At 44.3% G+C, this 15,526-nt stretch overlaps 1 protein-coding gene across 2 annotated transcripts in view; it reads left to right on the top strand.

Annotated features, from left to right (window-relative positions):
* KIAA0825 (KIAA0825 ortholog) overlaps positions 1-15,526 on the top strand; it is a 419,106-nt gene that overhangs the window by 145,103 nt on the left and 258,477 nt on the right. For both annotated transcript variants that reach the window (XM_074952850.1, XM_074952849.1), the window contains exon 6: positions 10,444-10,614. In XM_074952850.1, the coding sequence (XP_074808951.1) occupies positions 10,444-10,614 (171 nt within the window). The remainder of the gene's footprint in view (positions 1-10,443; positions 10,615-15,526) is intronic.

The following is a 15,526-nucleotide window of genomic DNA, read 5'->3' as shown; positions in this document are numbered from 1 at the left end:
TGGAATGTCTTTTCAGAACAAAAAATGAATGGAGGGAGCTGCTGTGCTTAAGGCCTAATAATAAAGTGTTTTTTAAAAGGTTAATATAACTTCATTTGCTAAAATGACATCTAATATTGTGTGTTTCGTTATCCAGAAATATGTAGAAATATACATGCAAAATTACTACATTAAAAGAATGATAAGGTTGCAGAGTCAAGCATGTAGAAGTTAAGACATGCTAGAGTTAAGGTTGCCCATGAAACCTTAACTTGGTTCCCTTTGCTCACATATATATTATTATATTATGTCATGCATTTGGTGGCTCTGTCACATCTACCTGCATTTCATCCAGGATCTTGCTTATCCAAGTAAATCGTGTGCAGCAACTGCCATCCTCCTGCCGGCAGTTGGAGGCCTGAACATAAGTTCCAGAATGGAGACAGCAATAATGATGTCAGTGGCAAGTGGGAGGGGGGGACAAATGGAGATCTGAGAATGCAGGATTGAGTAGGGTGGAGCTGAAGAACAGTCTGAGAAGGATCTGAAGGGCAGTTCTAAAAAGGGGGATCTGAGAAGAGGGCGGGTTCTGCTTCAAGTGCTTGTTCATGTCAATTCCAATCAGGTGTGTGCACGCGCCGCGTGCGCGACAACCGGAAGATTTTTCTCCTAGCAGTATCCATAGGGTCGGCCTGGGTGCCCCCTGGAGTCATGCCTTCATGGCGCTCAATATAGTGCCGTGCTGGCCTGACCCCACCTCAGTTCCTTATTACCATCTCTGACGGCTAGCTGGAACTCCCCGTTGCTCTTGCCTCAGCAAGTGCGTGCTTTGCAGGATCATATGTATATAGTAGTTTAGTTAGTGTAGACAGGTTTCTCTCATAAGTTTCCTTTGGGGGTTCCCCCCCCCACACACGCTTTCCCCGGCTCCAGGTTATGCCTTGGTCCCTGGGCTCGGACTGAGGCGGGTTTATGCCAAGAAGTGACCCGCACACTTCATGGTTGAAGTGTCCTGGGGAGAGTCACTTCAGGGACCGTTGTAAAATCTGTAGAGAGTTTCGCCCATGGACCCTCAAGGACAGATAACAGCGCCACCGAGTTCTGCTTATGGAGGCAGCACTTCAGCCTCAGTCGGACCCCAGCACGGTGGACCTGGCCCCAAGCGCCGCCTCCTCAGTGCGCAGTGCTCCAGCACTATCAACGTGTGAGCCAGTGCAGAGGAAGGATTCCTCTAAGGACCCTCGACATCGCCACGGCTCCGCGCACAGGTCCCAGGCATCAGTCAAGCACCAAACTCACTCCCCGGTGCCCCATAAAAGAAAGAAGGCCGACAGAGGGCACTCCTCGACCAGGTCTAAAGACCAGGTGGCCTGCAAGCCCCCATCGGGCCTCTGTCAACTTCTGCCCTAGCAGGAATCCAGTTGAGTCCGGACCCGCACCGCTCACCAGTCCGCCGCTACAAGGACCTACAGCTTCCCTCCATACCGGAAGCATTCGAGGCAGCATCAGACCTCTGGGCTCTGACAGCGCCACCCTCCATCCAAGGCAGGAGAGTTGCCAGCACCGATTCCTGGCCCAATCCACTCTGTGGGCAAGGATCACGGCCATCTCCAGAACCCAAAGCTTGAGTCGTTGCACCTCATGGCATGGAAGCTCCGTGGCTAAACCCGGTAGAGCTTTCCTGTTCGGACCAGGTTAGATAAGTTATCCCTGGCAGTAGGAAACCCTCCACCAGAACTACCTACCTTGCTAAGTGAAAGAGATTTTTAATCTGGTTGGCACAGCATCGTTCATCCCTGACATTCTCCTCTATTCCACTCATATTGGACTATCTTCTCCATCTCGAGCAGCAAGGACTGTCCATGTCATCAATAAGGGTTCACTTGGCCGCCATCTCTGCCTTCCATCCAGGCACAGAGGGCCTGTCAGTCTTCGCCAACCCTATGGTCAGCCGTTTCCTCAAAAGTCTTGACAGGCTATATCCACAAATTCGACAGCTGGTCCCGGCCTGGGACCTCAACCTGGTCCTTTCCAGACTGGCGTGGTCACCCTTCGAACCCTAGCAACATGCTTCCTGCTCTACCTCTCGTACAAGGTCACGTTTCTGGTAGCGATAACTGCAGCCAGGAGGGTTTCTGAGCAAAAGGCCCTAACACCAGAGCCTCCTTACCTGGTGTTCTATAAGGACCAGGTTCAGCTCAGGCCCCACCTGGCTTTCCTCCCAAAGGTTGTCTCCCATTTCTATCCTAAGCCGCACTCAAGCGGCAGGGAGCAGAGGCTTCACTCGTTGGTTGTCCACAGAGAGTTAGCCTTTTACATCAAGAGAACAAGGCCATTCCGAAAGTCTGTGCAACTTTTTGTAGCTGTGGCAGACTGAATGAAAGGTCTTTCAGTCTCTTCTCAACAAATTTCATCGTAGATCACGTGCTGCATCTGAGAGTGTTACAAACTGGCAGAGGTGCCTGCCCTTCCACTCACTATGCACTCGACCAGGGCGCAAGCTTCTTCAGCAGCGTTCCTGGTGCAGGTTCCCACCCAGGGAATATGCAGAGTAGCGACATGGTCCTCCATACATACTTTCACCACACATTATGTGATCACCCAGCAAGCCAGAGATGATGCAGTCTTTGGTAGAGCGGTGCTCCAATCAGTGGACAACTCCGACCCTGCCTCCGTAGTTCAGGCTTGGGAGTCACCTGATTGGAATTGACATGAACAAGCACTCGAAGAAGAAAAATGGTTACTCACCTTCTGGTAACTGCTGTTCTTGAGATGTGTTATTCATGTTCATTCCAATACCCATCCTCCTGCCCCACTGTCAGAGTAGCTGGCAAGAAGGAACTGAGAAGGGGTCGGGTCGGCAGGGCACTATATTGAGCACCATAAGGGCATGACTCCAGGGGGTACCCAGGCTGACCCTACAGATACTGCTAGGGGAAAAATCTTCCGGCTGCACACCTGATTGGAATGGGTATGAACAACACATCTCGAAGAACAACAGTTACGAGAAGGTGAGTAACTGTTTTCTCTGAAAAGGGACAGAAGAGAGTACAGAGCTAAAAAAGGATGAGTGAGTGTTGGGGGATTCTGAGGCAGATGGGAAAAATATGAAAAACTCTCTTATGCACCGAACACTCAATGACCCCCAGGCTCTCACAGCCCCTCAGACTCAGGGTCTCACTATCACCTTGTCACTAGAGGAAGTCCCAAGATCAGGGTGGGGTGAGTGTGTGTATACAAAGCTTGCCCTGTTTTAGAAAAACAGACAACCTTATTCACTAGGATTGTTAAACAAGCCAATGCCTTTCCCATTACTAAATCCATACCACAAAGTTAACCTTTAAAAAATAAGCAAATGATTTTCAAATACACAAATTACTACATTAAATTATTTTCATAAACACTGATGCCTGGAGCACATAACTCTAGGGACAAGGGTAAAAAAATACTGGGCATGCCTGGTTGTAAGACGTGTTCCTTGGCCTGCTTAGAGATGCTCATTTCAAAGTACTACAGCTCTTGGCTAAATGTGTCTTCTTGAATTGGGACTAAGTATCACTCCCTCAGGAGCACAGAGAAGAGCTCAAATCCCCAATCCTGGAGGGTCAGTTGGTCACACAGACGAGTTAAAAGTACCCTTGATGCCTTGGGTACAGTGGCCTTCCCCTTCGAGAGCTGTAATCTCCAACAAGAACACTGATGAGGCCCTTCACATATTAAAGGATTTATAAACTCCCTCATGATCCCTAGGAGGAGACTGTATAAACCTCAGAACTAGCTGAGGCAGAGACCATTCTTTTCACACTGCTGTGGGCAATGTGTCAGACCCTCTGCCACTTCCTCTTCCACCATAGACCGTGCATCAACCTTTTGCCAGCAGATTTGATGGTGCAATTGATTGTTGCTCAGAATATCTGAGTTTAACTTCTTCCCCATTAGGAAACCGTTTTCTTACTGAGAGGCATGGAATTAAATAATCTCAGACCAGTTAGTCCTGGAAACAGTAGATAAGGGGTTGCGATCCTTCCCTACCCATTCATTCTTTCTTCCCCTTTTCTGTCTCTCTTCAAGGACATTTTTAATGAGATTTTGCTCAGAAAGGAAGTGGACTTCTTTCTGCAACTCAGAGCTGTGTAATTCAGGGGCACTGGGGTTTATTCTCATTATTTCCTAGTCCAAAATGCAAAAAGGGATTGCTGCCCTCACCTGGACCTCTGACAACTCAAATTTATCTGTCACTTCAAGTTCAGGATGGTGACTTTAGCATCTACCTGAGATCCTCAAGACTGGTTTATGGCTCTTGACTTGAAAGATGCCAGTTTCCATGCTGCAATTCATCCATCCACAAGAAATGTTTCGGGTTCCTAGTGGGAAAGTCCTCATTACCAATACAGAGTGTTTCCCTTTGGCTGCTCCATGGCTCTGAGGGTTTTCATCAAGTACCTAACAGTCATGGAGGTACATCTGAGAAGGCAAGGGATTCAAATCTACCTTGATGACTGGCTGATTTGTGGTCAGCAACCTCAACAGGTGAACAACTCCGTGCAAGTAACCTTGGATCCGTTTGCTGCTCTACACCTCAGAGTCAACAGAAGGAAGTACATTCTCATCCCTACTCAGATTGTAGTTGATAGGGGCCATACTAGCTTCCACAAGGGTAAAAGCCCACTTCCCACAGGACATATTCCTCACCATTCCATGCCTCACTGATCAGCTTCAGATCTACCCAAAGATCTCGATCAGGACTTGTCTCAGGATTATGAGGCACAAGATCTCCTACACCTATGTGGTGCAGTTTACCAGGCTTCACCTGTGCGCCATGTACGGGTGATTGAGATCAATGTATCTACATGGCAGACACCACATAGACATGTTGGTCATGATTCCTCAGGAAGTCCTCTCCTAGTTAGATAGATAGAAGGACTATATACACTTGTGCAGTGGAGTGCCATGCTCTCTCTCTTCCCAACAAGCTGCTGGTGACAGTTGCATCGAGTAGGATGAGGTTTCATCTATGCCGCCTTAGGACTCAGAGCCTCTAGGAAGCAAATCTTCACATAAACACACTGGAGCTGAAAGCTGTTTAACTAGCAGGGACTGCTTTTCTTCTAGTATCCCTGAGTACCATAATACAGGAGCTGACAGACAACATCACAGCAGGATATTATATCAGGAATCAAGGAGGGGCCATTCTGCTTGGAAGCAATCTGCTTTGGGGATTCGTGTATCAGTCACCAAGTTGCACATATGGCTCCACACCTCCCAGGTCTACAAAACACCTTAGGATACTCAAAAATAGACCTCTTTGCATCAGCCCACAACAATAAGTGTTGTAGATTCTGCTCCAGAGGGGGAGCCAGCCCCAGCTCCCTGTAGGATGCCTTCCTGATCCCATGGTCACCAGGACTCATGTGTGCCCACCCTCCAATCTTTTTGATAATGAGGATCCTGTGAAAGATCAGACAGGATGCAGCCCTAATGATAACAACTCAGACAATTTTGGTATTCAGACTTGATGAGCCTGTAGCAGAATTTCAAATGCACTCGGATGTGATTATGAAAACAGAAAGCCAAGTCCTGCACTCACACCCAGCATTGCTCCATCTCATGGCCTGGATGCTAGGTTGCTGACATTCTCAGACACATCATTTGCAGACTTTAGTAGTTCACATTTTAGCTTGCAGTATAAAAGACTCCATCAGAATGACTTATGCAGCTAATGGAAGAGGCTCTCTGTTTGGCTGATGAAAAGAAATTATCTGTCTCCTTTGGAGGTGTGATAACTGCCATCTTGGATTACCTGCTATCCCTAAAACATTCAACTCTCTCCAACAGCTGCATAGTCATACATCTGGCAGCTAACTCTGCTCATCACATCTAGATGAAAGCGATGCTGTCTTTCCTGACCCAACAGTGGCTAAGTTTCTCAAAGGATTCTTTCATGACTTCCCACCTGTTAGACACTCCATCTTCTTGGGACCTCAACATTTTTTTAATAGGATTGTTGGGACTTCCCTTTAAACCTTTGGCAACGTATGTCCATTAAGACTGCCTTCTTGTTGGCTATAACCTCAGCCAGATGGAGAGGCGACATCCAAGCCTTTATGGTGGGATAATCCGATACAGTGTTCCACAAAGACAAAGTGACTCTAAGGCTATGTTTACTGTTCAGTTAGAGATACCCATGCTAGCTCTCACTGAGCTAGACTGCTAAAAATAAAGTGTGACTTTGGTAGAATGGGCAGTGGTAAGCAGTGGCACAGGCTAGTCGCCCTGAGAACAAACTTGCCTGGACCCCATGGATATTTATTTGGGGTGGATAGCTCATGCTGCTGCTCACCATTACCTGTGTTACCACAGATACACTCTTATTTTTAGGCACTAGCTCTATGAGAGCTAGCACAAATATATCTACTTGAATGAGAATCTCACACACCCCAGCTCCAAGTATAGACATAGGCTTAGTCCTCACCCTAATTTCTTACCTAAAGTGGTCTCTGATTTTCTTCTCAACCAGATGATCCATCTATCAGTTTCCTTCCTCAAATCTGATATTACTTGGTGGGGAAGCAAAACTTCCCACCTTCAGCGTTGTCAGATCTTTCCTACTTTCTGGACAGAACAAAGCCATTCAAGAGTTCTCCTTGACTGTTTCTGTATTTGTTGACAGGATGAAAGGTCAACCAATATTCACCCTAAAGATGTTGAAATAGATCTTGGACTGTTAAACATGTTATACAGTAGACCATTTGGATTCACTTGGGCAGGTGAGGACCCATTCCACCAGAGATGTGGGCAACACATCTTGAAGAACCACACTTACTATAGGGTGAATAACCATTGTTTCTGGTTCCCTAATCCACAGCATTCTTCTCCATTCATAGATTATAAAGCCAGAGGGGACCACAGTTATTATCTAGGCTGACCAGCTGTATAACAGAGGTCTGAGGAAGTCCTTGAATTAATTCCTCTTTGAACTACAGCATAACCTTAAAACAAATCTGTGGCAAGTTGCTCTAATGATTGATTACGCTCACCGTTAAAAATGTTCACTTTATTTCCAGTCTGAATTTGCTTAGTTTCAACTTCCAGACATTGGATCCTTTTATACCTTCTTTGTCTGTTAGCTGTATCATATTCTTAGTCTCTGGTTTCATGTCCCTATCATAATGCCTGCTTCTATAATATGGAGCAGCAGGCAGCTACATTCTTAGTTTGTGTAAATAACATTTTCCTTCAGGTACAGGAATATTATCTTTTCCTCTCTGTTTTCTGATAATACTGAAGTGTCCCAATTAATTTAAGCCCCTTCTGCCACCTTGAAATACAGTTATATTAGTGATTAGGAAATTTACAAACATCTTCTTTCTACAGTTACGGTTTTGTTAAATACCATAGCAGAGTCAGAGTCCCTGTAGAACATATTTAACCTCTAAACTCTAAAGAAAAAATGCTGGTTTTACAGTACAATATGCTGTGATCTGAAAAAGTATATAATATCGCTTCGCATATACACTACAGCTTAGCTTATATTTTTAACGTTTTCTTCCACCTTTTTAATGGTTTGCAAGAACTTTGAACTCTGTCTTCAAGGTCCAGTTAAAATATATTTTAAGTGCTCATTGAGATTGAAAAAAATGTTCAGAGTTCTCTTCTGAGAGTTTGGGAAGATATTTTGGAATAACATAATTGTATGGAATGTTTTGTAATTGTGTTGGCTTTTAGGAATTTGTTACTTCCTGCTCATTGAAGAGCTGAGGGTGATGTGATATCAGGCACCTGAGGTATTGGCAGGTCTGGATTAAGGTAATCCAGGGCTATAAAAAGTTGTGACATGGGCCCTCTATAGCTCTGTCCCCAATCTGTGGCTCTGGCCCCTGCAGTGGCAATGATGCGGAGACCTCTCCCCTCCTCTGTAGACAGGGGCAGCAGTATGAAGCTCCCCCAGAGCAATATGTCTTGGACTTAATATCCCATTGAGATGCATGGTACAGTTCTCACTTCTGAGAGCTGTTGTTTCTGGCTGTCTGCAGACTCAGACATCATCGCATTCGTTATACTCAGTTATACTTAGTTATACATTTTCAAGCAAGGATGAAGTAAATTAGGGTTTCGGTATGTGTTCTGCTGGAAGCACAGACCTCTAAGAATGGCAATGTAGTGATGCAAATATTATCATCTGTTGTTTTGGTGGGGAGGAGGGCGTGAGGAGGAAGCAGCAGCACTACTAGCAATTGAAATACAAATATGATATTTCCTTTCATCCAAATCTTAAAAGTATAGGGGTGACTGTTAATGCCAAAACATTTATTCTGAATTTAGGGGGAGTTCAGATCTGGATATAAAATTCATAGCTCTGTTCTATTGCTATATAAGGGCCCAAAATTGGGCCATCAAATCCAAACACTCCCCAACTTTGGCACATTTGGATTTTCAGCTGAACTCCATGGCTAAGAACCATCTCTGCTTCAAAGGAATCTGCTACTCCTTTTAACTGAGCCTGCTGTGCTCTGATTGGTTGCTTCCCTGCAGCCTTTCTAGGCAGGTCTGGAGGATCCACTTTCACTGCTCCTTTCCTGGGCCAAGGTGTGGTAGGACCATGGGGGCTCAAAGGACCTGGTACACCCCATCATGCACAGTTTTATCATTTTTTGAAATGTTACATTCCAAAAGTTATAAAATAAAAATATTAAATAATACTTTTTATAAACGGTGTAATTGAGTAAACAAAATAAAAACCATCACACAGCCTTCTACAGTCTGGCTCCATGCTCAAGAAGGGTTCCCTGGTTGATGTGATGTGATTATATGTTTCAAGCTGTAACCATTGAAAATAAAATGTTCAATTTCTAGAAAGAATAACTGTTGTATGAGTGTAATGCTTGTTCACTGACAGCTTCACTTGTTTTCAAACCCCACATATTTAGGGTTGTGGAGAGTTAGATTGATGTCTCTTTTCCGTCAGATGTCATATTCATTAACTGTATTGTGCAAGCAGAGTGTTAAATTGAAAAGGTGACTTGCCAAGTGACAGTGTATTGATGTGATGTCCCAAACCATTAATATATGGTAAAAGGGTTTTTTTTTATTTGCTCAGTCAATTTTTTGGAACACAATGTTTTTGTGTGCAAAATACTGCTACGAATGTTTTCTGAATTAAAACTTTTAGCTGGAATGTTCCCCACCTGCATTAGCTAATGGATTGTGAAATGTGGAGTTCCATAGTTACTTTGTAATATGACGTTTGTAAATGAGATATACCAAAGGAATATGAACTCTATTAACAAAAGCTGATTTTTTGTGTGATCACATTAATATAGGGACTGAACTTCCTGGTTTTTAGTTTTAGACAATATTGTCAGCACTAAAACATTATACCTTCTGGATGATATTACTATGTAAAATAAATATATGTTATAAAGCAAAATTGGCATATATCTTAAGGCCTTCTTTTGTGTTTTGTCATTGTTATGCTAAATAGCATTGCCAATAAGAGGCAGCATTTACTGTGGAGAAAACAAGAAAAGTTTAAAATATATTATTGTATGTAAGATAAGAAATTACAAAAATAATTTTTATGTTTGCAAACAATGGTTGGGTTGCATGCATCATATATAACTTTATTTATAAAAACATTAATCTACAGAATGTGTGCATCTTAGTGAATTTTATTTTAGTTTGGAATCAAACCAGAGAAGGACAAAAAGAAAAAAGCAACCACTACAATCTGCAAAGATATTTACTGAGTAACAATTTTGTTGTGGGTTATGATCAGCTCAGTGTTGATGGTTCTTTGATTATGGTATCTACCATAATCTGATTGATACAGGAGATTTATTATGTTGTATTTGTAATAATTTTAAAGGGTCATAATCAAGATCAAAGAGTAGAATACAATGAAATTTTGGTTGATGGAGGAATCAAGTTTTGAGGCAATTGAAGAAAACTGTCCAAAGATGGAAATAGGAGATTTCTCAGATGTGGCTGGTTTTATGTCACTTGCTCCTTTTCTTTCTCTCCCATCCCCTCAGATGTATGGTTTGGAAATGGGACAGGAGATGGGTGGAGCAGAAATGCAACTTGCTTTGGTGATCCTTGCCTGGCAAACTGATCCTGCAAGGAGACTTCTCTGACTGTTGTAATTTAGGGTAGCCTTTAGGTTTGTCCTTTGTTTGTTTCAACTCCCAGCCTACTCCAGGACTGGAGGATCAGAAAAGTAGTTTTACACACCTTTCTCCCCCATTTCCTTTGTGCACTGAGCGCATCTCCACTGGATTCAAGGATCTGATCCTTTAAAAAGGGAAGTTACACAGTTCAGACTATGATATTAGGTTATCTTGTGTCATGACAAATAATAAGCCCGACTTTATACAGTGTATTTTCATATAATTTAATTTTATCATAAGCATATTTTACATAATATCTAAGAAATAAAATAAATTTTATGACTTTTTGTTTGGACAGCTACCCAAGAATGCCTCAGAAAAGGAAGGAACTTCTGTTTAACATTGTATCAACTCAAATGTCTTTCTCAGCTTATAAAACTCTTTTTGTTTATGGAAGAAAGAGTTGAAGAACTCTCTGCAGAAATTCTGTTATTGCCTTGTTTCACTGAGAAGAACAAAAATGTTCAAGGTAATGTGTAATTTTCCTCGCATACTATTTTCTTTTCAGTTTGTAGAAAAGGATCACTTTGTATGAATTCCAAATTAAATTAAATTTGCAGGATTATGAAAATAAATTGCTGTATGTTTGCATTTTTCCTCCAATCTCCCACCATATAAACAAATATCTTGCAACATCTCATTAAATATGTATTTAAAATAATGTAGATGTACATTTAAATTGTAGATTTTGTGGGAAAGAATTGATACTTGTATGTAAAAGATGTGATTATATTATAATTATTTCTGATAATGGAGTGAAATACGCTGGTGTTGCCTAACAAACATTTTATATGTATATACATAAAAACAAAATATATGGCAGTTTCCACTGCTGTGAATATTCCTGAGCTTGTTCCATGGAGGCTGCAATTTCAGTGGGGAAAAGCACTGAACTTTGAACATTAATTTTAGGTCAATGTAATGTGCATTTAAAATAGTTTTCATGTAAATGTAGTTGTTTTAATTTATAGCTTGATCCTGCAAACACTACTGAGTTGTTCCATTGACTTCAGTGGGACATCTCATAGCAATAAGCACTTTGCCCAGAAGTAAATATTTGCAGAATCAGGTCTTTATTTCCCTTTCTTTATTTTATTGCTGGACTATCTCCAGAAATATCAGATGAAGAAAATGTGTAATCCTGCAAAATGGCAAATGAGATGAAGAAAATCCACCAGCTGAGAAAATCGTGTGCCTATAATATGTTCCCCTTCCCAGCTTCTTTACTAATGCACTTAGGGTATGTCTACACTACGAAATTAGGTCAAATTTAAGAAGTCGATTTTTAGGACGCAATTTTATACAGTCGATTGTGTATGTCCCCACTAAGCGCATTAAGTCGGCGAAGTGCATCCACAGTACTGTGGCTAGCATAGACTTTCGGAGTGTTGCACTGTGGGTAGCTGTCCCACAGTTTCAGCAGTCTCCGCTGCCCATTGGAATTCTGGGTTGACTTCCCAATGCCTGATGGGGAAAAAACATTGTTGCAGGTGGTTTTGGGTACATGTCGTCAGTTGCCCCTCTCTCCGTGAAAGCAACGGCAGACAATCGTTTCATGCCTTTTTTCCGTGCAGACACCATACTTCTGTCAGCAGACGGTGCAGTCGGACTGCTAACTGTCATCATCCACTGCTTCTGCTGCCACTCTGCTCTCCTGCAGATGCCATACCATGGCAAGCATGGAGCCCACTCAGCTCACTGCTGCTGTTGTGAGCATTGTAAACACCTCGCGCATTATCCTGCAGTATAAGCAGAACCTGCAAAAGCAGGTGAGGAGGCGATGACAGTGCGATTACGATAGTGATGAGGACATGGACGCAGATTTCTCTCAAAGCATGGGCCCCGGCAATTTGGACATCATGGTGGTAATGGGGTAGGTTGAGTCTATGAGGTTCATGCCGTGGAACGCTGATTCTGGGCCCGGGAAACAAGCAAAGACTGGTGGGATGGCACAATGTTGCACGTCTGGGATGATTCCCAGTGACTGCAAAATTTTCACATGCGTAAGGGCATTTTCATGGAACCCTGTGACTTGCTTTCCCCTGCCCTGAAGCGCAAGAATACCAAGATGAGAGCAGCCCTCACAGTTGAGAAGTGAGTGGTGATAGCCCTCTGTAAGCCTGCAACACCAGACAGCTACCGGTCAGTCGGGAATCAATTTGGAGTGGGCAAATCTACTGTGGGGACTGCTGTGATCCAAGTAGGTTGGATATTAGGAAAAAAAATTTCACTAGGAGGGTGGTGAAACACTGGAATGCGTTACCTAGGGAGGTGGTAGAATCTCCTTCCTTAGAAGTTTTTAAGGTCAGGCTTGACAAAGCCCTGGCTGGGATGATTTAATTGGGGATTGGTCCTGCTTTGAGCAGGGGGTTGGATTAGATGACCTCCTGAGGTCCCTTCCAACCCTGATATTCTATGATTCTATGAAGTAGCCAATGCAATCACTGAGCTGCTGCTATCAAGGGTAGTGACTCTGGGAAATGTGCAGGCCATAGTGGATGGCTTTGCTGCAATGGGATTCCCTAACTGTGATGGGGCGATAGATGGAATGCGTATCCCTATCTTGGGACCGGACTACCTTGGCAGCCAGTACATAAACCGCAAGGGGTACTTTTCAATGGTGCTGCAAGCACCAGTGGATCACAAGGGACATTTCACCGACATCAACATGGGATGGCCGGGAAAGGTACATGACGCTCGCATCTTCAGGAACTCTGGTCTGTTTGAACAGCTGCAGGAAGGAACTTACTTTCCAGACCAGAAAATTACCCTTGGGGATGTTGAAATGCCATAGTTATCCTTGGGGAACCAGCCTACCCCTTAATGTCCTGGCTCATGAAGTGTACACAGGCACCCTGGATAGTAGTAAGGAGTAGTTCAGCTATAGGCTGAGCAAGTGCAGAATGGTAGTAGAATGTGCATTTGGACGTTTAAAAGCGCGCTGGCGCAGTTTACTGACTTGGTTAGACCTCAGCGAAACCAGTATTCCCATTATTATTGCTGCTTGCTGTGTGCTCCACAATATCTGAGAGAGTAAGGGGGAGACGTTTATGGCGGGGTTGGAGGTTAGGGCAAATTGCCTGGCAGCTGATTACGTGCAGCCAGACACCAGGGTGATTACAAGAGCACAGCTGGGCACCCTGCATCAGAGGAGCTTTGAAAACTAGTTTCATGACTGTCCAGGCTACGGTGTGATAGTTCTGTTTGTTTCTTCTTGATGAAAACCCGCTCCCTTAGTTGATTCTACTTCCCTGTAAGCCAACTGACCTCCCCCCTTCGATCACCGCTTTTAGAGGCAATTAATTCATTATTATTTCAAAATCATGCATTCTTCATCACACAAATAGGGGGAAAACTCACAAGGTAGCCTGGGAGGGGTGGGTGAGGAGGAAAGCACCGGGTGGGGTGGTGAATGAGGGGAGGAGGGAAGGACAAGGCCACAGTACAGTTCAAAACTTATTGAATGATAGCCTTCTCTTGCTTGGGCAATCATCTGGGATGGAGTGGCTGAGTGCCCGTAGCCTTCCTCCTCCCCCCCCCCCATTCTTGGGCATCTGGGTGAGGAGGATATGGAACTTGGGGAGGAGGACAGGCAGTTATACAGGGGCTGCAGTGGTGGTCTGTGCTCCTGCTGCCTTTCCTGCAGCTCCACCAGATGCCTAAGCATGTCAGTTTGCTCCTCCATTAGCCTCAGCATTGCATCCTGCCTCCTCTCACCATGCTCCTTCTCCTTCTCATTGCGTTCATTTAACGCTTTCCTGGACTTTGCCATTGTTTGCTTCCACACGTTCTGCTGAGCTCTTTCAGTCTGGAAGGACTGCATGAGCTCTGAGAACATGTCATCACGAGTGCATTTTTTTCGCTTTCTAATCTGTGCTAGCCTCTGGGACGGAGATGACAGGGGGATCGTAGAAACATTTGTAGCTGCGGGAGGAAAAAAAGGGAGAGTAGTATTTAAAAAGATACATTTTAGAGAACAAAGGGAGCACTATTTCATACTGAATCAAGCGATTCACATCACATAGCACATGTGCTTTTGGTACAAGGTCGCATTTTGCCTCTTATATTTGAGTGCCTGCTGGTTTGGTGTGAGACATCACACACACTTGGCTGGGCAATAGAATTCGGCTTTCAGGCGGCCATGGTAAGGCAAAGGCTTTTGGCTTCTTCAATCTTTGTAACATGTGGGAACGGTTTCAAACAGCAGCGCCCTCCTTTCCCACACCAAGCAAAGACCATTGAGTTGGCCATTTAAAAGGAGGGGCTGTGGTTTTAGGGTGAATGTGTAGCACAATCCAACCCCAATTCTCTGGGATGATAGCTTCACTCTCACCCCCCCACCGCATGGCTAGTATCAGGAAAGATCCCTGTCAGCCAAATGCGAACAGCTCACCATGAATGGGCTTCCCCCCACTGCGTGGCTAACAGCGGGAATGATTTCTTTTCAGCCAAAGACAAACAGCCCAGCAGGAACAGACACCTCTGAATGTCCCCTTAAACAAATTTCCCGTATTTCAACCAGCTGACCATGAATGATATCACTCTCCTGAGGCTAACATAGAGAGATAAAGGAATGGATGTTGCTTGAATGCCACCAAAGCCCGGGCCCATTTGCTGCAATGCTTTGTTCTGCAATGATTCCAGACTACTGGCTACTGGCTTGGCATGGTAAAATGTCCTACCGTGGAGGACGGAATAAGGCTGCCCTCCCCAGAAACCTTTTGCAAAGGCTTTTAGAGTACCTCCAGGACAGCTTCATGGAGATGTCCATGGAGGATTTCCACTCCATCTCCAGACACGTTAACAGACTTTTCCAGTAGCTATACTGGCCACGAATGCATCCCAAGTCTTCAGGGCAAATTAATCATTAAACATGCTTGCTTTTAAACCTTGTATTATATTTACAAAGGTACGCTCACCAGAGGTGCCTTCTCCAGCTTCATGGTCCAGGAGCCCGCCTTGAGAGGATTGGGAGGATATTGGCTCCAGGGTGATGAACAGTTCCTGGCTTCCGGGGAGAAGGGATTCTCCACTTGCCTGCCGTGCACTATCCTCAATCTCCTCCTCCTCCTCCTCATCTTACTCATCCACAAAATCCTCATCCCTGTTGTGTGAGACTCCCCCCTTGCAGGTGTCCACGGACAGTGGTGGGGTTGTCATAGGGCCCCCGCGGCTAGAATTGCATGCAGCTCATCATAGAAGTGGCATGTATGGGGCTCTGACTCGGAGCAACCATTTGCATCCTTTGTTTTTTGGTAGGCTTGCCTCAGCTCCTTAACTTTCACACGGCACTGCTGTGTGTCCCTGTTGTAGCCTCTGCCCATCCCGACCTTGGAGATTTTGGCAAATATACTGGCATTTCATCTTTTGGAACGGAGTTC

Source organism: Natator depressus, chromosome 5 (assembly GCF_965152275.1).
Source record: "Natator depressus isolate rNatDep1 chromosome 5, rNatDep2.hap1, whole genome shotgun sequence".
Lineage (NCBI taxonomy): Eukaryota > Metazoa > Chordata > Testudines > Cheloniidae > Natator > Natator depressus.
Note: the sequence above shows the minus strand (reverse complement) of the source record. Positions and strands in the feature narration are given on the sequence as shown.